This window comes from Loxodonta africana, chromosome 10 (genome assembly GCF_030014295.1).
Source record: "Loxodonta africana isolate mLoxAfr1 chromosome 10, mLoxAfr1.hap2, whole genome shotgun sequence".
NCBI lineage: Eukaryota > Metazoa > Chordata > Mammalia > Proboscidea > Elephantidae > Loxodonta > Loxodonta africana.
The window spans coordinates 92,803,761-92,826,895 of NC_087351.1; the positions used below are offsets into that span (position 1 = coordinate 92,803,761).

Below are 23,135 nucleotides of genomic sequence, written 5' to 3' on the forward strand. Positions count from 1 at the left end.
ATTGCTGATGTCAGATGGATCTCGGCTGAAAGCAGAGAATACCATAAAGATGTTTACCTGTGTTTTATTGACTATGCAAAGGCATTCAATTGTGTGGATCACAACAAATTATGGGTAACATTGCAAAGAGTATGCCAGAACACATAATTGTGCTTACGTGGAACCTGTACATAGACCAAGAGTTGGACAGAATAAGGGGGTACTGCATGGTTTAAAATCAGGAAAGCTGCGTGTTAGGTTTGTATCCTTTCACCACCATACTTATTCAATCTGTATACTGAGCAAATAATCTGAGAAGTTGGACTGTATAAAGAAGAATGTGGTATCAGGATTAGAAGAATACTAATTAACAATTTGTGATATGCAGATGACACATCCTTGCTTGCTGAAAGAGAAGAGAGCTTGAAACACTGATGAAAATCAAAGACTACAGACTTCAGTATGGATCACACTTCAACATAAAGAAAACAAAAATCTTCAATACGCAAAATCATGATAAACAGAGAAAAGATTCCATTTTACTTGGATCAATCAATCAATGCCCATGGAAGCAGCAGTCAATAAATAAAATGGTGCATTGCACTGGACAAATCTGCTGCAGAAGACCTCTTTCAAATGTTAAAAAGCAAAGACGTCACTTTGAAGACTAAGGTGCACCTGACCCAAGCCATGGTGTTTTCAATTGCATCATATGCATGTAAAAGCTGAACAATGAATAAGGAAGACCGAAGAATTGATGCCTTTGAATTATGCTGTTGGCAAAGAATACTGAATATACCATGGATTGGAGGAGACCAAACAAATCTCTCTTGAAAGAAGTACAGCCAAAATGCTCCTTAGAAGTGAGGATGATGAGACTTTGTTTCATGTGCTTTGGACATGTTATCAGGAGGACCAGTACCTGAAGAAGGCCCTCATGCATGGAAAAGTAGAGTCACTGAAAGAGAGGAAGACCCTCAATGAAGTAGATTGATAGTGGCTGCAACAATGGGCTCAAATACAGCAATGATTTTGAGGATGGTGCAGGACCAGGCAGTGTTTCCTTCTATTGGTCATAGGGTTGCTATGAGTCAGAACCAACTGGACAGCACCTAACAACAACAAAGATTTGAGTTTGTTACTTGCATAGTCTTGACTAACCCGTGACAGGCTCTTTGAGGGAGTCATGTTTTTATGAATTTAGTTATACTGCTTTTGTACTTCCTATCATACTTAGCACAAGGTCCTGCAAGTAACAGAAACTCAACAAATATTCATCAGAGTAATGATTCTTTAAATTTTCATGAATATTCTGGAATATTATGTAAGATACTACAAATACTAATAAAATTATGTATAGCACACAATATAGACCAGTAAGCAACATCATGAAAATTGTGAAGAAATTGAAGTTGTCAAGGATTTCATTCTACTTGGATCAACAATCAACGCCCACGGAAGCAGCAGTCAAGAAAGCATATAACGTATAGCATTGGGAAGATCTGTGGCAAAAGATCTCTTTAAAGTTCTAAAAAGCAAAGATGACACTTTCATAACTAAGATGAGCCTACCAAGCCATGGTCTATTTAATCACTTCATACGCATGTGAAAATTGGACAATGAAAAAAGTACAGAAGAATTGATGCAGTTGAATTGTACTGTTGGTGAAGAATAGTCACTACACCATGAACTACCAGAAGAACAAACATATCGGTCTTAGAATAAATACAACACAAATGCTCCTTAAAAGTGAAGATGTCAAGACTTTGTCTTGCTTACTTTGGACATGTCATCAGGAGGGACCAATTACTAGAAAAGGACATCATGTTTGGTAGAGGTCAGCAGAAACAAGGGAAACCCTCAAAGAGATGAATTGATTCAACAGCTACAACAATGGGCTCAAACATATCAAAGATCATGGAGATGGTGCAAAACTAGGCAACATTTTATTCTGTTATACATAAGTTCATCACGAGTTGGAGCTGACTTCACAGCAACTAACAACAAACAACAGGAAATAATGACAAGTGCAGTGTCTCCAGGCCTTTGGATCATGATGCTAGTTTCCGGGACCAAAATGCATATATTTAATCATGTTGCAACTACATTTTTTTTTTCATTAGTTGGCCACTGCCTCCCTAAAACATTTATATTCTTTGCACCTTTCATAACAGAAAGTGCTTGACATAAATATGTTCAAATATTGATTTTTCCCCCTTCCACATTAATACACTACTAGTTGTATAACCAATTATACACAACACCCATAGTGCTATCCATAGCTTTAAGCAATTTCTGAAAAGTTTATTTACTGCACATAGAAACCCTCAGAGTTAAATATAACAAAGTAAAAGTTTGCTCCACAGTCTCTTAAACAGGCCCTTTTCCTTGAATTCTGTTTGTGCCTTGTTCATGAATATGGAAAATATCTGAAGACTTTCTTTTAACTTTCTTGTCTTGATTTCCTTGAAGACTCTGGCATGCAGTATGAGATTAAAATAACCTGGCATCGCCTGCTAATTTGCCCACGAATACCAAGGAGTAAATATTAGAATGATGGATTCTCTTTCCCTTGTCAACCATGAATGTGTTCCAGCCTGGGGGAAGGTCTAGAGAGCAATTTAAAAATAAACAAATAGACCAAAAGGGTAACTTCATACTTTTTATTCAAAGTTTATTAAAATACAAGAACAAATTGTAAAAGCACACATACCACTCAGCACCAATATAATAACACTCTTTCTACTCATGATCTCCAAAACATTTGTTTCTGCAACCGAAAAGCAGAGATATACACACATACATCCTCACCACATTTACCCAGTACTCATAGCATCACATCCCGAAGATTCTCCTTGCTAGGGAGACCAAGATGGGGAGAGGCAAACCAATGTGACTACATCCAACCACTAACTGAGTCAGTGCCTCTTTCGTCAGCAGTTATCATTTGCACACTAGTAGCCTCTGCACATCCCAGTCTCCCCTTCGGGGGCCCGATTACTTGGGCTAGCGATAGAGTCCAGTGATAATGTGATGCAAAACTAGACAAAACTGGCCAACGTTCCCTACCCAATATCTTTTATTTGCTTTGGTTTTAAAGTACTGAATACTTATGTCTCCACATCTCCCAATCTTGACACACATAAAAATCACACCAACCAGTGACATGGTCTGGAGAAGGCTTGAGGAAATTTTATTTACTCGCCCCCCGCCCCTGCTTCTATGGGATTCTGTAATTTATATGTTTACCTGTTTGTCCTAATTCTTTTTGGTGGGGGGAACAGTAAGAGGGTTGAGCCAAAATAGTGACTTCATTAAACATCTGCTAGGTCTTCGAAGTCTCCACAGTAAATATTAAATAAACTCTCTGGAGCTCTCATGCTGTTTGTTGCCCAAAATGGGCAGCAAGCCCCGACTTGCATGAGCTGTCTTGTTTGGATATCTGTACATGTTTGCTTTCTATTCGTTCAGACTCACCTTGGAACAGAACTGGGTCTGTTAAGTCTGAGACTTTGCTTCTGGCACTGTCCAGATCCCAGGCCATTAGGAAATGGCCCAATGCTTTGCTCATCCTAAATTCACACAATAACATTCAGCAGCCCTCCTCCAAAGATAAGAAGTATCTTTCCTAATCTTCCCAAATCAGTAGACCCTCAGGGCTCTCATGGGCCCTGTTCTTCCCAGTAAGAAACGTCCTAACTCTCCCAGCCTCTGATCCCGTCTTTCATAAAGACGGCTTCAGGGTACCATCAAGAAAGAGTTGATAGCCCAGTGGAGATGGTACTTATGCCCGGTTCTGGACGTATATATGAAGACTGGGTTTGGTTTCTATTTCTAAGGTAAAAAGGGAAGTAAGTGAGTAGGGGGTTGGTATACGACTAAAAACACTTTAGCTCTGATTTTTGGCAACATCAGCATTTTTTCTTTTTTTAATGCTCCTAGAGTTAGAAGCCTCACTGTCAGTCATCACTGCTGAGAGACACAAGAACATGAGGCATGTTCTGAGAAGCTCCAAATGCTGGTAAAAGATTTTCATTAATCCAATGGGACAGAAGTCACTGTCTACATTTCTCCCTTTGAAATGGCCCCGTGAGTCTAATTAAGCTTTTTTTCAAACCTCAGAGATCAGGTTGTATAAGTGTCCACGTTCCCCTTCTTATGATTTACAGAAAGGAAATTCCTGTACATCAGGGCTTCCCTCTTGCTGCAGACACAGCCCATAGGGTATGCCAAGGGGACCCTGTACCCACCTGGAAATTTTCCCAGAGGCATAGATACTGCCTTTAACCTGTTCCTCTGGTATTTTATGCAAGGTAGGACCAATGTATGACCTCACCATGTTTCATAATTTTTATTAAAGAACCTAAATAGTGACATGTACCCAGGCAAAATGAAAGAGAGCAGACTCTTCTTCCCTCCTTGACCAGAGAATAAGCGTTCCCTTGTTAATGGGAGGAGAGTTTGACTAAGTCAATAGGCCATTTAGAAGTTGATATCACCAAAAATCAGTAGCACATTCTATAAATGAGGTGAAGGCATAGGACCAGAGATCCAAATCGTGAATATGAAAAGTCATATAAGTTAAATGACTGTCACTTTAGCTATTCAAAGCAAGAGTAAAGTTACTAATTTGCCTCTAAGGAGGTCAGTTGCATTTTAATACCTGTATTAAACACTTCTAGATTATTGTGCAGGCATTTCAATCAAGCCCATTCAAGAAAGTCATTGTCGCTTTCACTAATATTTTCTCTAAGCAATAAAAATAAAGTCAGTTTTGAATAGCTCCAAGACAAAAGTTTTTCAAACATTAAATGTGTGGAGTAAATCTAGATGCTATGATAATGCCTAAAATTGCTTGGAAACTATTACAATAATAGACATGCTAATTCAGCTTAAAAGGGTAAAGTGAGAGCTCCATGTAAACAGTATATGGAGGGAAAATATTTAAGTACTAAGAAGTACCATATGTATAATTATATATATATATATACTTATGTGTATATATATATATGATTTTTTTTTTTCATTGTGGGAATAAAAACTACTCTGCTTCAAAGGAACGTGATTTATAAATGACAGAACAACAGAGCAGTTGGGTGGGTATTGAAAACATAACTTCTCTGGGCATACCAGCTAAGGATTGGTTCCTCTCTAATAATGAGTTCTCATTAAGTTTATAAAAGATACATTGCAGTAAATTATAAATTGTTATGTTGCAATAAATAAGTTATAGAATTATAGGCTTATCATAACCCAAATAAAATCAAGCCATTCTACATATTGTAGGATTCCTGAGCTTTGTCAACTCACTTTCTCCATTGGCCCTTCAACAGACTTTCTTCCAGAAAACTCTTCTGCCTCTTATTGAACATATCTTTCTCCCTGATATTCAGCCTACGTCTTTGTGTGTTTACTTTCTCTGTTCCATTTCTCCAGTGACGTATTCTCAGGGAGAACTGCCTGCTTGCAAACAACCTTCTCTTTTGTTTAAAATATAGCACACCTGAGTGATTTTTCCATCACCCTTTCCCCCAGACGACTACCACTGCCTTAGCTAAATCTCATCCCCCCACCAGCTTCTCTGACATTCTATTCCATTACCACACACACAGAACAAGGAGGAAATTTAGGGACAATGTGGTGAGTGTGCTGCAGCCAATTTTCATTTTCTCTAGAGTGCCACATAAATCTCTACACCGTTTTGAAGATAAAAATCAGTGGGGGTTGGGGGGACATTGATAAGCCTTTAGTGTACAGTTTAACAATTCAAGAATCTGAAATAATCTATTCTCAATATGATTTGCCAGCACCTCATTAGATAAGATCACATTTTCAAAGTTCACCGTGTTCCTTTGTGAGTTATTTTTATAGAATTTAAAACACTGGAAAGTTTAGATGATGCTGTTAAAAAAAAAAAAATCAGTCAAAATGCTGTTTTACTCTCTTAACAATAAACCAACTTAAGGTATCACTGATATTTTTGCTGCAGTTTTTGTTATTATTAATTACTTTCAGTTACTGCACACAGTTCATTTCAGGAACTAGTTCAGGAAGATGTTTTCAACTTCTGCTCATTTTACTTTATGATTTAATTATTAATGGAATGGTCATGAGAACCTTTGTACCCACAAATACAAACATACACTATGATTTTGATAATCGAGCATCCTCAAATTTACCAAAAAAAATTCTATGACACAAAATTGGTTGGTCTATTCCTTTTTGGAGGGAAGGATCTTCAGATGTTATTTATAGATAAAACCACAGTGTCTTTCTTTTAAAGGGATATATATATATATATACACACACACACTGAGGTCTAATAATCTAAGGCTTCTAGAATAGCCTAATTGTGTATATATATATACCCATTGCCATCGAGTCGATTCTGACTCACAGTGACCCTATATACACCATTAGGCTACTCTAGAAGCCTTAGATTACTAGACCTCAGTTAATGTGGACAAGGGAGACCCAAGTACAAATTCAAATGTTGATGGAAATTCCACTGTACCAAATTCCATGCTATACAGAGTTTTATTATATCAAAGCACCCCAAATTACTGATGGGAATTATCCCAAACTAGCTTCCTCTTTCACTCCTTTGCAATGGAAAAAACCTTGTTTTTTTGTGCCTATCATTCATTACAGCTCACTTACTTTTGGAGGAAAGCAGGACTGTAGCTGAATGGCCAGGTTACCCATCCCACAAGTAGCTGAGAATATATATATATATATATATATCTCCACTCTTCAGTTCAACATTTGGAGAGAACATTGCTATAGAGACTAAGATCAGGAATGAGTGGGACCACATCATAGTTTTAGGAATGGAGAGGAATAGACCAGCACCACTGGACCCACTGGTTTTACCTTTAATAGGTATCATGGGGTATTAAGCACACCACATACATGTTTCAAAAATTATTTCCATAAAAAATTCATAAATACAAATAATAAAGGTGTGTTTTTTCCCTTCAGTCCCCCTTTCTCCCTCGATCTAAGAGTACATGATAAACACATTATTTTGACATGTGTATTCTCTATGCTATTTTTAGTTGAGCTTCTTTTTCTGGGCTGGGTCTGTTTATGTATTTCTGTGGCTAACGAATTAGTCCCACTCTCTACAGTTTCAAGGTGAAACTTTATGAGGTCTCCCAATCTTTCTGCATCCTCCTTCCTAGCTTGTAAATTTGATTTACTTCTAGTCATTTCTCCAATTGCCTAGAAAGTAACCCTCAGATCTTAGATGATCATACTAAACTTCCAGGTTGAAGGGTCATTCTTGGTATCTATAAGTACACTTGTCGATTCTAAGCATTTAGGTTGGCATAGAGAGCTGGCATACTAGAAACCTGAACAGCAGAAACTACACTAACATGTTAAATAAACACCACGTGGCCTGAGCTCAAGGACTCATTATAAGTAAGTATTTGAGATTTCCCAGTTGGGCTCTACCCATGCTGAATAAAACCTAGGCAATATTCCTTATCCTAGCATAAACAGTAGCTTTCCTAACATAGCAGTTATTCAGTTAATTTTTTTCTTCTTGTCCCATAGCATTCATCAGCTATATCACTTCTTTCTCGAGGCAGAATGAAAACATGCTGAGTCAGGGTTTCTTCCTCTCCATCTTGGGATCTTTTCACTCAAAGCTTTCCACTAGGAAGAGAGGCAGTGGCTGCTCTTTAGCCAAACACCATTTGAATGGTGAAAGAAGTATCGAGATGTTAGGTGTTCTTCTGACATGTAAGTTCCTTTCTTTCAGTGATGCAATGGGACTCAGTTGAAATAGTGGATTCAGTTCTTAGTTTTCTTTCTTTTACATATATATTTTTTAAATAATAAGTTCTATTGCAATCATACCTTTAACCAGCTAATCTAGATTTCATCTCTGACTGAAATTCTTCTCTAGCCAAAGCCGGACCTCTTGAAGATTATAGTAGAAGGGACCCTTGCCTCCCAGATAAGCAATTTTCTGTCTCTGCACAATGCACACACGTTCAAAGGCTACCCCATACGCTATGTTGGCATTATTGTCCATGCGGTCAGCCACGACACGACACTGGGGCGGCAAGGAGAAGCGCTCCAGAAGTTGGTGGGCTGCTGCACATCGGTCTTCCTGGTTCCGGTGCTTCTTCACCTCAAAAGACAAAGAGGAGTTCCCAGGCACTGCCCAACCATCTGAAGGATGAGCCTCATCAATGTAGACCAACAGGAAGTCAGCCACTGATGAGAACTCTTCCGCCAGTTTGCTGAAGGCTGGCAGCTGGCTAGTAAAAGGAGGTCAAGTGGCTGAGCCAAAGTTGACCACCAGTGGGCGCTCAGGGCTGGCAAAGTCAAGAAGGTGGCACTGTGCTCCATCAGCTGTCTTCTCCTGGGCACCATTTACACTATTGTCACCTCCTTTAGAATTGGAGACGTGCACCACACTGGAATTAGGAGCATCTTCACCTAATTTCACCTGATGGTAAAGAAAAAAAAAAAGACAGAATGCCACATTAAACACATTGCTGCTTCAATTCATTCCAAATAAATACAATCGGCTCTAATAAAATGTGGTATTTCCTTCAGAGCATGTGGTAAACATATATTGATTTGCATAAAGAGGCATCATGACAGCTAATATAAAAAATGTTCCGAAAGAGAATAAAAGAGTTTTCATTCTGCATAGAAACTGAAGGTAATTATTTTCATCACTGAAGGTACTACAGTTAATTCTTTTCATAATTAAGTTGAGGCTGATATTCTTTACTATCTTGACCTTGCTGTCAATGCTTAGCACACATTATATAACTAATTATTAATTGACTTCATTTTAAAAGTTAAAAGTGAATGGTCCACGTGAAGACAAATTATCAGGGTCTTAAGACAGAGTGCCTCTTTCTGAATTCAAAAATACTTAGGCAGGACCATCTATTTCTCTCCTGATCCTAACTCATTTCATCTCAATCAAGGGAAAATGATGGGTTCTTTTGCTGGCCAGAGCTAGAAAACCAGGGGTCCTCCATTTACAGGAAGGATTGCTCCCACTTAGCCTCCTAGTAGTTTCAGTTTTCTTCCCTGTAAAGGGACAATAATAATACCTGTCTTCTTCATACAGTTAATGGGAGATAACAGGAAGAAAACAGCCCGGTACACTGGAAATCAATGTATGGGTGTACGTTCCCATTATTACATGCCACCCACCACGTAAAACAGAATATCATCTTTCCTGGGAAATTCCATGTTTAAAAAAATTGGCCTGAGAGATTTAAGCTCTCCCCAGTATAGTGTTCTCCCTGGAGATTCCTACTGCCCCTGCTTACACTGACAGTTAGGATGACTAACCTCACCATTCCCATGAATACATACATATACATACAGTTACTCCAGAATTCTACTTCGTTTCTCATGTGTTTTTTCTTTATCTAGAAAGTCACAAACCACTTATTTTTATACCATATATTTTATCCATTGTTATTGTTGTTGTTGGTTGCTGTCAAGATCAGTTCTGACTCATGATGACCCCACGAGTGCAGAGTTCGAACTGCTCCATAGGGTTTTCAAGGCAGAAAACCTTTCTGCAGCAGACCACTAGGTCTGTCTTCCAAGATGCCTCAGGGTGAGTTCAAACCACCAATTTTTTCAGCTAGTAGTCAAAGGCTTAACCATTTGTGCCAACCAGAGACTCCACACATTTTATTAACAACTTCTCATTTCTAAATCGAAAGCTCCTCTGAATTCTAAAATCTGCAGGCAGACGAGGTCAAGAAGAAAATTATTCCTTGTGCCCCCACTGCACGTGGTTTAAATGGTTGACTACAAATTGAAAAACAGTTTGTGGACATTTGGATGTGTAAATTGATAATAAAAAGCAGGCAACAGAAAAAAGCCAATTACTTCAGTTTGAATTAACACAATTGGATCTTCTACAATGGTTTAATCAAAGCCAATAACATTAGGGACGACTTACAGAAGTACAATTGATTTTTACACAATATGCTTAATATTACAAAATACTACCAACTGGATCGACTTATTTCTTCATTTAAATATATCCATATATAATGCTGCTGTTCACTGAAGTCATTTAGAAGTGAATTGCTAAAGACTCAACAATCCAAACTAACATATAGCACTCAAGGGCTTTTCTTCAGAAGCTTCTATCTAACGTTAATACATAACTCATTTTAACTAGAGAGAAAGAATTAAAGAAGTCCTTTCTCCCTTCTGAAAAATTCTAGCAGGGCTGGTTGGAAACAAGAGCTTCTAGTTTTCTTTCAGACATTAAGAAATTTCTTTCTTAGAAAAGGAAACTGTTGGTGATTTAAATGAGTACATTTGTTTTCAGTCACCACCAGAGAAAAACACAATTCTACTTCTATTAATTTGCTTGGTTAATTTGCTAGTGACACCAGATAGAGAAATCTAATAAGCTACTTTTAACTTGGTTATTTTAATATGAGCTACACTCATATCTGAAGTATTAAAATACACTTTAAAGATGACATTTGAAAATATTATAAGGCTTTTAATCTATGGGTTCTTTTTTTTTTTGCAGTTCTTTGTAGATTTAGCTTACTGATAGCATTACCATCATCTTTTCTTCAGATCCTCCCCACTTAAAATAGCAATAATGATTGGAGGAGGGTCGTTTTTAACAAAATTGTTGTGCTGTTTTCTCCGACATACTGTGACATAAATACCTGAATGCTTGGGACGGATGAGTCTGAATTCATTAGCCGTTGCAGCCAAAATTAAGTAGGCAGCCCATATACAGAGAAAAATAATCTCTGGACTATGGACTTACAGGTTCTTGGTAGGTGAAAATATGCATCTACTTTTCTGGAGTCATTGTAGAGACCTATGAACAATCGTGTGGTCATGTTTTGCAGGCCACTGACCCATGGATGCTAATCTTAGCAGATCAGTTGAGCCTTGTACTAGTCCTGATTCATTGGACTGAATAACCTAATTAAACCAAGAAGGGACACACACACACACACACACACACAATTCATAAACCCACAGGTGAGTAAAAGAAAAAAGTTTTTTTTTTTTTTTAAGTAGATCAGTTAAAATAACTGCCCCATAGGGTTTCCAAGATTGTACTCTTTACAGAAGCAGATTGCCACATCTTTATCCCTTGCAGTGGCTGGTGGGTGCGAACTGCCAACTCAGCAGCCGAGTGCTTACCCACTGCACCAACAGGGCTCTGATCATAAAATTTGTTCATCTTTGCTAAAATTGGCAACAATAAATATAAGAAAACACTTCAGAAAATTTAAGAATGACTATTTTCTTTAAACTAAAAAAACAAAAAAAAAAAACCTTTTAAAAGGACCTTATTGTTTGTGTTCCCATCTCCCCATTTGATCGCCATGAACATTTAATTTCTACTATGACCAGAGTTTCAAAGGCAGAATTTCTTGGTTTGCTCTGTAATGCACCCTGCGGAGATGGAATGTGAGAATCATCATAGTCTTCAATGGTGGAAGGTTCTTTGCTTTCCCCAAGAGCAAAGCATTCCTTGACGAAGAGCCAAAATGATGAAGAAAATAAAGTTGGTCCCATAATAACATTTAGGCTGAGGAAAGAAGCTCAACAAAAACAAGTTATCCCCTGGTACTCCCTAACTTTGTTTTAATTTCCCACAGTGGCACAGAAAGTCTCCTGGCCACAAGTTACCTATCATCTTAATTTCTCCTTCTTAGAGGGTTTGTGTTTGGTTTTTGTCCTTAATGAGACATATTTGCCAAAGAGGCATTCAAAAGGCATTTTTTACTCTTGCGGAAGAGTAATTAGGTCGGTACCTCTTTCCCTGCCAGCATTAGTCTCTCTAAAGAGAACCCTGCCCAGTGTTTAATGCCCAAACACAAGAAGCATCGTTTCCACTAATTCAAGCATCATCGGTCTTGAAGTTCCGATGTTCTCAAAGGGTCCTTTTATTTTACACGGATCAGAAAGAACATGCGTAAAATGTGATATCGTCATCACTGACTTTTCTCTCTCTCCTCTGAACTATTACAGTTGGCCTTCCTTACGCATTTGTAATCAACAGCAGCAGAACACCAACAAAGGAGATAAATTCAGGGTTTGCACTTTCACAACAGCGGCCATCGCTGAGCCAAGTTTAAATGTTGCTACAGCAATATTTATAAATATGAAAATGACCATACATGGATTGCCTATATATAAATTTCATTGCTTCGATGCTGGGATTCTTTTTCTGACAGCGTTCACCGCAGGGGAAAAGGATAACGCTGCTTCAGTGTCTGGATTGTGAAATGCAGGGCAAGGGGGAAAAAAAAAGAAAGAACCATTCAACAAGTAGAAGCTGAAAATAGAGTATATACTAATAACTTTTTTTCTTTTTAAAGGCTTTTGGACAAAACATGACCTAATCTCCTGCTAGAAAGTAAAGCAAATGATAAAAATTGGGAGTGAGGTGCAGCTGCAGAATTTTCACACACACTTCTTGCTATCCAAAGCCCGGAAGTGGCTTTATTAATTATCAGGGATTTTCAAATTCTTTGACATAATGGCCAGCCTACATTAATGTCCTTACAAACATGGTCAGACAATGAAGCGGCCATTTAACCATTTACATTCGTACTGACTGAATAAAATCTGAGTTGAATAATAAGCTACCTACTCCTTCCTCTGAGCTCTATGGCCTTTCGGTTGCTCTCTTTCAGATTTGTACCTTAAAAACATAGCTCTAAGCCCTATCACTTCCCAGTGTTTTAATCAAATGATGGACAAGTTCTCGCTGTGGCCTTCTTTGTGTACTTTTGAGAATGTTTCTCTCTTAAAAGGGCTATTTTCCATTGTAGACACTAGTGTCAAAAGGCTTGAGGTGAATGAAGAGGAGGAGGGGAATGTTAAAGAGACCCTTTCAAAACCAAAATTATATGTTCAAATGAATATGTTTTCTGTGCCACTGCAGTATTCAGTGTGCAGAAGCTAAACTACTTGTCAGCATCTATAGTGTGTTTTACACTTCATTTAGGTAGGAGCCAGGCTCCCAGACAGGGCAGTTTGCTTATTGGTTGCATTTTTCAGTCTTTGGGCACCAGCACAAGGAGGCAGTGTTTCAGATGCATGACACTGACTAAAAAAAACTAGGGGAGCTCAAATAACAAATATCTGTTATTTACCTCGGAATCGCGAGTTTCTGCAGAACTCCTTTTCAATCAAAATTATGCATATGGAACTCTCTCTGACTGAACCCAAATTATCTTTAAAAGCTTCTTTATAAAGTTAATTTTAAGTCCCATTTAGCATTCTAACAAGCACGTGTTTGTTTTATCTTGTTCTATTTTAATTTTTTGGTTGCCTCTTGTAGGGACGAAACACAGGGATAAAACTTCTATTCTACTTTATCTTCCCAAGTATCTGACATTCAACAAGGAAAATTTAAAATGGCATGTCTAATTATGTCACAGGTACACACACCCCACATCCTTGGAAAACTTTGCTTCTGGTGGCAACTCCAAAATAACGCAAGTCAGGATTCTGAAATACTGTGATGTCATTTCAAATAGAATCTCCTCTAATATGTCTCTGGAAATGGAGACACCTAACAGACTGTGGCACAGATAACAAGAACCATCAAGTAGTTCAACCTGTTTCAGAGGATCTGAGTGACCCTCAAATGCCACCACAGCCACCACCACCCTTGCCACACTTGGAGAAAGCGCAAGCTGTGTATGCACTGTTTTCATCTTACACACCCAGTCCAGTCTTGTGTCTGGATACATGGGTCACTGAAGTGGTTCTTCTCATGGTAGCTATTATATAAATCATTAAAAGAAACATAATAATATTGTCAGTCATGAGCTTGTTCACTAATCAAATTTGAAGACAGAGACAAAGAAATACGGGAAAGGAACACACAAACCATATGCAAAAGGAGAAAACAAATCACTCATCCTTCCCAATTCCAGGAAGATGAATAATAAAATATTACAACAGAATGAAACACTATACATTTGTGAAAAATTAAATAAGAAAGTTTATTAAGGAGGCAACTTGTTTTTCCATTTTTATTTCAATAAACTGCTTAATGGGGAGAAAAAAACCTCACTTAACATTTGTGGATAACCTTATAGCCCTGATTGTTTATGGGAGAGATGACATTTACATAAGATATTTATACACATAAGTAAAATTCTCCCAAGAAGCGATTTTTTCCCCCATAGGCTAAAGTCAACTGTCTTTCAAAAAAAACCCACAATACACATGAGGGTGGTGGCACTTCCTAATTAATAATACGCCTGACATATCTGTGCATTCCTGGTTATTGATAGATGCTGTCGAGTCAATTTTTACACATAGCGAGTCCATATGACACAGTAGTACTGCCCCATAGGGTTTTCTAGGCTATATCTTTACAGGAGCAGATTGCAGATCTCCAGGGTGGTTCCAGCTACCAACATTTCCATTAGCAGCCAAGCTCTTAACCATTTCACCACCAGGGCCCCTGTGTTCATCTCTACCCACCTTCAAATCCCTACCCCCAAAACCAACAGAAACATTTCACATTCAACTGATAAATTTGTGGAATTGAAATGGTCATCTCAATATCTCCCCTTCACGTCTCCCACTCCTGTTCCCAAACATAATGAGTTTTTACTGTTAGAACTTTGAACATTGAGTCATATTCTTATAAAGCTACGTTAGCTTACTAATAAGAGCTCTTGCTAGTCACATGTCTTTGGGACAGCAGATATAAACCTCGTGAAGGTTAATCTCAATTATAAAAACATGCATTGTAGTAAAACTTTCCCAATTCAAAACTGGTATTTTCTTCTTGAACATGTAATTGATTTTCAGTGGAACAACCCTGCCTGGATTCTTTGTGACTAGAAATTACTTCTTTTCCTTTCCTGGTGCACAGCTTTATTTTTCTAGTGGTCATTTATGGAGGACCCATTCCCTTCCCCTATTTTATTCTGAGCACCCCTAAAATCAGCCATTGGAAACTCTATTAGAGCACAGTTCTACTCTGACACACATGGGGTCACCATAAGTTAGAATTGACTCTCCAGCAACAGGTGATGGCGGTGGTAGTCCTGCCCTACTACAGTGTACCTTTTCCTTGAACACCTGGCCACCACCTTCGTCTCAGACTCCTTTCCCTGGCATCTTGGGCAAAGTCCCCAATACTGCTAGGGAAAACCAAGACTGTCTGCCTTGAGAGCAGCTTTTGTCAAATGAGTTAATAATTCCCCTTAAGCCCAGGCACCTTCTGGAATCAAATGGCTCTGGGGGCGAGGATCGGTGGCAAAATGTTCCTCTTTGCCCCTTAAGATCTGAGTTAAGGGTGCTCCACCAATATCTCCAAACAACAGGAAGGCTGAAGCTCCGGCATTCTTCATTTAGAAACAACGATCATGAATTCTGGCTTTGAGAAAGCAGTCCCTGGGACGTGACCTCCGCAGGTAAGCGAGGCCACTGCTCTAATCGTCAAGCACACCCCCTAACAGCTTTGAGATTATAATGGACCGTAGACCCATCTGCTCTTTCTAAGACAACTTATTTTACTTTTGAGAAACAAAAGCATATTTGGCCTCGCTTCCAAAGTCTGGGTTTCTGACAGCCATTTCTCTGACCCAACCGTTGCAAACCGGTCTCTGCTAACTAGGGACTCAGTTGTCCAGTTTGCCGTTTCGGGAGGGTTCAAATCCAAATCATTGCGGAAGATGGTGCACACAAGTTTGTTTTCATTAACTCTTACCTCTACCAGAAACGAAGCAGCTATTACGCCCGATCACTCTTGCTGTGACCATATTATTAACTCCCCGAGAGTTTTGAGTAGCGTTTTCTCTTTTCTTGCTTTTCAGTGTCCACCCCTTCGAACTGCCTTTCCTAATGCTCCTGAGATAGCCTCGCATCAAGCAAAACATCAAAATTCTGATTTATGACAAGAGCAGAATAAATACAGTAGTCCCATCCCCCCACACACAGATTTCCTGACTTTTCCCAAAGTTATTCTCCTGGCACAAATAGCCCCCACTCCAAAATCGCAGCAAGACATTAATGACCGTCATGAGAGAAACCCCTTACTAAGTCTCTCTCTCTCTCACACACTCACACACGCAACACACACACGCACACAGGGTCATTATGGCCTAATGCCTGTCATCCCCCGATTTAACGTGTGTGACAGGTGTAGGAAGTAAACACAGCTGGCTAATGTGAGCATAACCACTAGGTTCCCAGATAGAGGGGCAGAGCTCTCACCCCCATGTCCCTAATGGCCTCCAGTCCCAGCTGCCCCAGCCCCTGTTGACCTGGGGAGGAAGGCTTTTGCAGCGCAGCTCACCTGTTTGTAGGCATCAAGGAGGAAGCTCTTCCAGACGCAGCGCAGTCCCTCTGAGGTCAGCATGCGCCGCCACTCTCCGCGAGTGGACTTGGAGCGGCTCAACAGCAGCACCACGTGCTTGAGGAGAATGACCGAGTCATAGAGCGCCAGGAAGAGGCAGTTGGAGAAAAAAACTGGCAGAATTTGCAGTGTGATCAGTAAGTCTATGCTGAGGATGCCCATCTTCTCTGCCTCCTGGGTCAGTTCCCTTGTGCGCTCTGGCTCCCCTTCACCCTCTTATTTAAAAGGGGGGTGGCAATAGAGGGGGTGGGGGAGGTAAGGGGGAAGGGTGGGGGAGAAGGAGAAAAACTAAATTAAAAGGAAGCCCAAGTTGTCTCCTCTTTCAAAGAAGCAGAAATGGCAAGACCAAGTTCAGTCTCTCCGGCCCAGCAGTTGGAGTGTACCCATCAATTCATTCAATTCGGAGCTGCTGCCTTTTTTTTTTTTTTTTTTCAGGATTTTAGATGTTTAAAAAAAAAAAAAAAAACTGGCGTGCCTGTCCCTAATCCAGTTATTCCTCTCTGAGTCCGTTAAAGACAAGCAGTTCTACTTTCATTTCCAAGCACCTATGAGACTGTGGCAAGAGGTTGCAAAATTTGCTTTAGCTTTTCTTTGCCTCTATGTTCTTTAAACGTAGCCAGTTCTGAAATTGCCCGTTTATAAAAATGTGCTTTAAGGGTAGTTTTTGTTGTTGTTGTTGTTTTTCTTTCTTTACTCCGTTTTACACACACTTTCTGCTCTTCTCCCAGCCTGTCTCACCCTCTCCCTTCCCCAGAAGCGGCTGAATCTTCTCCTTGGCCTCACTCCCTCTGGCTTTTCCTTCCTGCTATCTGTCTGTGGTGCAAAGTGCCTCTCTCTGCAGCCCAGTGAGTCTCCCTGAAGCCTTTTATACATTCCCTGGCTAATTGCTGCAATAGAGAAATGAAAGCCTAATCTTGGTAAAGATCTTGACGTCATTGAGAAAGAGGGCTTTACTTTGGCCAGGACTGCAATGAATAGAAAAGCAAAACTCGACAACTTTTTTTTTTTTTTTAAAGAAGTGGGGGGGGGGGGGGAGACAGTGGAATTTTGCTTTGTGATTTAAAGAGAGAGAAGAAAAAAATGAATACCTTTGACAGAAATGTTTCCAGACTTTGAGAAAAGTAATTTAATATAATGTGAAGATTGATAAGGTACTTTCCCTCTTCTGATTATTATTATTTTCATTCATGAGGGGCTTTGAAAAGAAAGGATCCTGGAAGCCAGGTGGAAAAGAGAAAGAGTTAGCATACATAGTCTTTGCACTGTGTTTTGGAGTATACGAATGCTTATATGCAGTGCTTATGCCTTTATACTGAGACTCTTTCTCTTCGTCAGATGGGTGACCTTGGTTCTTTAAATATTTTTGAGTCATTATCTTATTTAAGAAAATGCAAAGTGAGTGGTGAGGAGCAAAACTTTTAAACTATTTGAGTACCATTCTAGCATTTCTGTAAAGCTTCTTGCAGAAACTTAATACAAGTTTTCTTTTCAGTTTTACCGAAGCCTCCAGTGCAAAAAGAAAAAAAAAAAAAAAAAGAAAGAAATTCTCCAGACGTGGAAGTATCTAGGTGACCAGAAACCTTCTTTTAGCTCTACTTTGACTGTATACAGACAAAATTAAAATCTTCCATCGAACAGCATTAAGTTGCCAATAGGCTGAGGAATAAATTCTTCATAAGACCAAGTTTTGAATTCTGCACTTCCTCTGTTTCTGTTAGCATAACCTTAAGAGATCTAACCCTTTAGGGAATCTTTCTTTTTGCTTGAAAAAAAAATTAATTAAATTTGTAGATAGTTGAAGCAGACTTTGAGTTGGTTCAAGGTGCCACATTGACCCTTGCTCAAGGACTTGCCTCCCCCATTAGTTTCCAGGCCAGGTATCCAAACAGATAAAGCTTTTTGGCAGAATGCCATGACCCCACTTCATTCTAGCTTTCCATTCTCACCTAATGGACCACCTCTAGGAATTTTTTCTTGGAAGGAGTAGTGAGTCCAGACACTGGGGTGGGGGTGTAAAATTTTAATTGAAAATTAATTAGCTGAGTTTTCTGTGTACACAAAGCTCTCATTGAATTAAACATGAACTAAGCAGTGGGTGCAAACCTGCGGTCAGGACATTTCTGTATTTTGTACCTGTGGTGAAATCCTCCAAGGTCACAGAAATAATTTAAATGTCCAGAGTAGGGGTCATTAATTGGGGGACCTCTGGGCCAAATTCTGCATATACTGTTGCATTTTGTTTGGCTGCGTGGTACTTCTTGGCCTTTTTTTTTTTTTTAAATAATTGACAGTAAATGCCCTTAGGTTCTCTGGGGCCAGGGATTCTTGTCTGCTTTGGTCACTGCTATCTCCCTGGCCGTGAGAACAACGTCCTGTACACGGTAAGTTCTGTGAGGATGTACTGAATGAATGAATGGGCAGGGCATGTAGAGGGCCTCTGCATGGCTCCACACTAGGGGGCACCACTCCCATACAGTATGATGTGACTGGGCTGCCCTGGAATTACACAACCCCACCAGCCTGGGCAGGACGATCCCCATTGACACAACCCCCACCACCCCCTGTTATTTTAACCCAGTTCTCTCATTTTTATCATCAGGTCGGCTCATGATGACTTTTGAATTTGTATCCCACGGACTAAAAACTTTTAGAAGATTTCAGAGCTTAAAAAATAAATATAAAGCACATAGAAAAATGATATTTTTTTCTACGATTAGAATACCTTGTTAGCCAAAGGACATTCCATATATATATATATATATATATATATATATATATACACATATATAATATACATGTACTTTATTCATTCTCTCCATCTTCTCAATGTCGTAACGGGAATAAATATGAAGAGAAGGTGGCAACGACATGATATTTCAACTAGTGCAGATGGGAAAGTTATGGTGCCAGACGTAGCCCCTGCCAGGAATGACAGATGAAGGTGTGGACTCAGGAAATGACGTGTCCAATCACTGTCCAAGTCTGAAAACCACGCCCCTTCTCAGGCATTCATTCTGCCCTGCTTGAATGAAACCAGTGCTCCTCTGAGGCGAGACCTCTGCAGCTGCTGTAAGCCCGTTCTCTCTCACTTGTCATTTGATTTCAAGGAGGGAGGTATGTTTGAAAATGATAACACTGATGACAAGGACTGGGAGAAAATGAAAAAGCTTTCTTTCTAAATGCAAAGTTCAGATCACATCCAGACTGACGAGACTCTGTTGGGGGCTTTTCTTTTTCTCCCTTTCCCATTTTCTTTCTCTCTTGCAGGGGAAGGAGATTCAGAAGTGTTTATTTGAAGGGATTTTAGGAAAAAGAACAAATAGCCTCATGTTGTTTTTCAGATTACTCTATAATTCTTTCTAAATGAATGAATAAATTCATGAATTAATCACAAAGCTGAGAGCCATTCTTTCAGCTGATAGACAATCCATCCAGTCTAGAAATAGCATTTCTCCAAGGCCACCTCTTTTTTATGGCCCATTCACAGGTGCTTGTTATTATTAATATTTGGTACTTTGATCTTCAAATAACTTTATGCCCATTAAACAACAAAAACAACACTGAGTGTGATTAGTCCCACCACCCAGATGAAAGAAAGTGGATCTCCAAATGGGAGGGTTAGAGCTGGCACTGGGATATTTTCCCCAGCTCTGAACTTTACCTCTTTCCTTCATGATTGTTTTATGAGACCTGGTGATTTCTATGAGAACTAAAACCCTCACTAAAATTGGTTGCACTTTTTTTTTTAACCTTCTAAATTGCAAAGGATATCTGAGACTTCACATCTGTTTAATATTGGTCCAACTCAAGCTCCTGGTTTATATTTCGAATGAGCATTTAGAAGGCTTAGATAACTTCTTGGTCATGAAAGTGTTCTTAGCAATCAACATTGTAATGAGTTAAATGTAAACCAATGTGTCCAAATTTCCCTATACAATGGTGCACACAGGTTTTAATTCCAATGAGAGGCAGCCAAGGAGAAATACATTGAGAAAAAAAAAAAAAAGTACAGAACTGCTATAAAATTCATTCAAATGTTTCTCTTCCCATAGTAAGAGAGCAGCATGTCTACCATTGCCTCCTTCCATTTGGGGAAATAAGTATATGAGGGATGGCACTTCCTTTGGTCCACTTGTTGACTCCTAAATTGAGACTAAGGAAATGGAGTAAGATGAATCAAAAGCAAAATAGGAAGTTTCTAGGCTGGTAACTACCACTACTATTTCCTTACTGTTATCTGAAAGAGCTTCCAGAGAATTTTGTGGTATTAACAACTCATACAGTGGACTTTCTGGCAGTCTTAGTTTCACAGGATTTTATTCTTTCTAATTCAAGTGATCTGTTAAATGAGCAATAAAAAATGGGGTTTCATTTTTACTTCATTGAAAACTTGTCAAGTAAATAAAATTATCAATCCAGAAATGCCTGGTCAGGCCATGGAAGCTGATTTAGGGTTTGGGAATATGATTGCCATACATATTCCCAGAAGACAATTCATTTCTCATCAGAAAAAAGAATCGCAACCAGCACAGCCTTCCTCCTCTAGTTATTCCTGGTTATCCCCGTGAGGAGCTGCTGATGAAGAGTTTTTACCGCAACCACTCAATAACTCAAAATTCCTTGTAGGTCCATCCATTCTACAAACATAGCCAAATTGCCTTGTGATCAAAAGAGAAGCTCAATGTATAAAACAGACAATCCCAGAGTAAACTTTGACACACCTTGGGCAAAGCAGCTTGGGGCTGGGGCAGAGGAGGCTGGCGCCATGGGAGGTATGAGCATTCTCTATACCAACACTGGTTCCTCAGGTCCCTTGCAGGCCCTGGCAGAGGGGAAACCTGAAGTGCTAATGCATTCTTCCCTCAGGAACTGCCACTGCTTTTTTTTTCCAGGCCACCTACCGGTAAGATGGAGGAAGGAAAGAAAAAGGGAAAAGATCTAAGGAAGGGGAAAGCAAACATAAAAAGAGGAGAAGGGAGATGAGAAAGAAGAAAGAGGAAGGGGGAGAAAAGGTGGGGACTCAACAACCTGCCTGCAAAGGCTGCCAGCCAGAGAGCCAATTAATTCCAACTATAGTGGTACCTTCCCTGAGGAAGACAGCTGTCAAGAAACCGGATGGAAGCCACCACCTCATTTCACAGGGACCACAGAACAGCTGTTAGGAGACAACAGCCTTCATTTGTTACTGACCTGGTCTAGATTTGAACTGATGGCCAATCCTCACTCCCAGCTGCCCAAACCTCTCCAGGTACCATGGGATTCTTTGAGTGTTATTTAGCTTTGAAAATAATTAACTTCTGGAGACACCCACGGTTTGGTGGGGAGGAAAAGATAGGAGTTAAGGTGTAAAGTTATACACAGTGATTTTTTTCGGGGCAAAAGCCACTCACTCTCTCTTTTTTGAAAAATTGACTCAGTCTGATCTGTTCAAGCCCCCTAAATCCTTGACCCAATAACATCGACCAAAAGAAGCAAAGGAAAATCATCAAAAAAAAAAAAAAAAGTCATCATCTTTGAAACAACTTTTCCTCAACTTTGTTCCACAGCCCATATGAAACCACCAGATCATATTAAAACTTTAAGATAAAATAGGTCTTTATAAATGCTTTTACAGCAGTTAAAAAAAAAGCAATCACCTATATATCACCTCACATAAGCTGAGTACATGAACACAGCACATGACAAAATATTTTAGGATGCATGCTGGTTCATGTCAGTCCAGAGGTAATGCTGCAATTTGTTCCCACTGAGAGGAAAGGACGCCACACCTCCTCACTCAAGAACCAGTAGACACTAATGCACAGAGGAAATAAACTAGATATTCTGTTCCAACCTCCGTGAAGCAAACAGAATTAACTGTACTGTGAAAAATTCAGGTTTGATATGGGGATAAAATACTGGCAACGAGGCAATTCTACAATGAGGTATGTTACCAAGGGAGGCTATGAAAATGTTATCAGAGGACTGTTCTCAAGGTAGGAAGGGAGGCTGATAAGGTAACCTCTCAAAACCTTTTTCAAGCTTGTGGTGCTATTAAACATAATGGTTTAGAATAAGTTAACATAGAACACATGCATAAAACCACCCAACTTTGCAAATTGCAGACTACCATATTCATAAAGTATTGCTCTATTCCCATTCCCATTTGAAGACCTTTTTTTTTGTGTGTCAGAATAAGTGAATCCTTATGCTTTTCTAAGAGGTGGTAGATGTGCAAGGATTAGCATGTCTTCCTGGGATGAAATATAAGGCATGAAATTCAAATCCATGTTTAAATCCAGCCTCATTTATTAGAAGGACACTAGTAGTCTTTCATCAAAGTACAACCCACTTAGCTAAATGATTATTTTCAAAATAGATGTGTAAACAAATTCCTGGATAGGCATACTTTGCTTTCTCAGGGGAATTTTCTATCATGTTTTATAGACTCTAAGTCTATCTTCCCAAAATAAAACCAATACTCTATGACTTTTACATCAGTAATCAGCTAAATGAAACACAAATTTTAAGAACTCAGGCTCCTCAGGGCAAATATCACTGTTGCTTCCTGATAAATGTTAAATAATACCAGCTTACTTAGGAATTTGGCATTTACTTCCTATCAAGTGATGCCTTGTTCAGACAGACACAGTAATCAGACACAGAAATTATTTCTGGAGCCATATAGGCCCACATGATCAGAAGCAAATCTCCCCCTGGATCTTTGTACCTGAAAAATGAAGCCAAAAATGCCTGCCCCTGTTTATCCCATGTTAATGGGCAATGTATTCAAGTTTATAAGAAA

The 23,135-nt window shown here is 39.3% G+C and overlaps 1 protein-coding gene across 1 annotated transcript; it reads right to left on the reverse strand.

Annotated features, from left to right (window-relative positions):
• Positions 1 to 7,847: 7,847 nt before the first annotated feature.
• DIO2 (iodothyronine deiodinase 2) lies at positions 7,848 to 16,528 on the reverse strand. The gene is given in 3 exon segments (XM_010588789.2): positions 7,848 to 7,870; positions 7,873 to 8,443; positions 16,292 to 16,528. Coding segments are annotated over 3 exon segments (816 nt in total). The 5' UTR covers positions 16,514 to 16,528.
• Between the last annotated feature and the right edge of the window lie 6,607 nt (positions 16,529 to 23,135).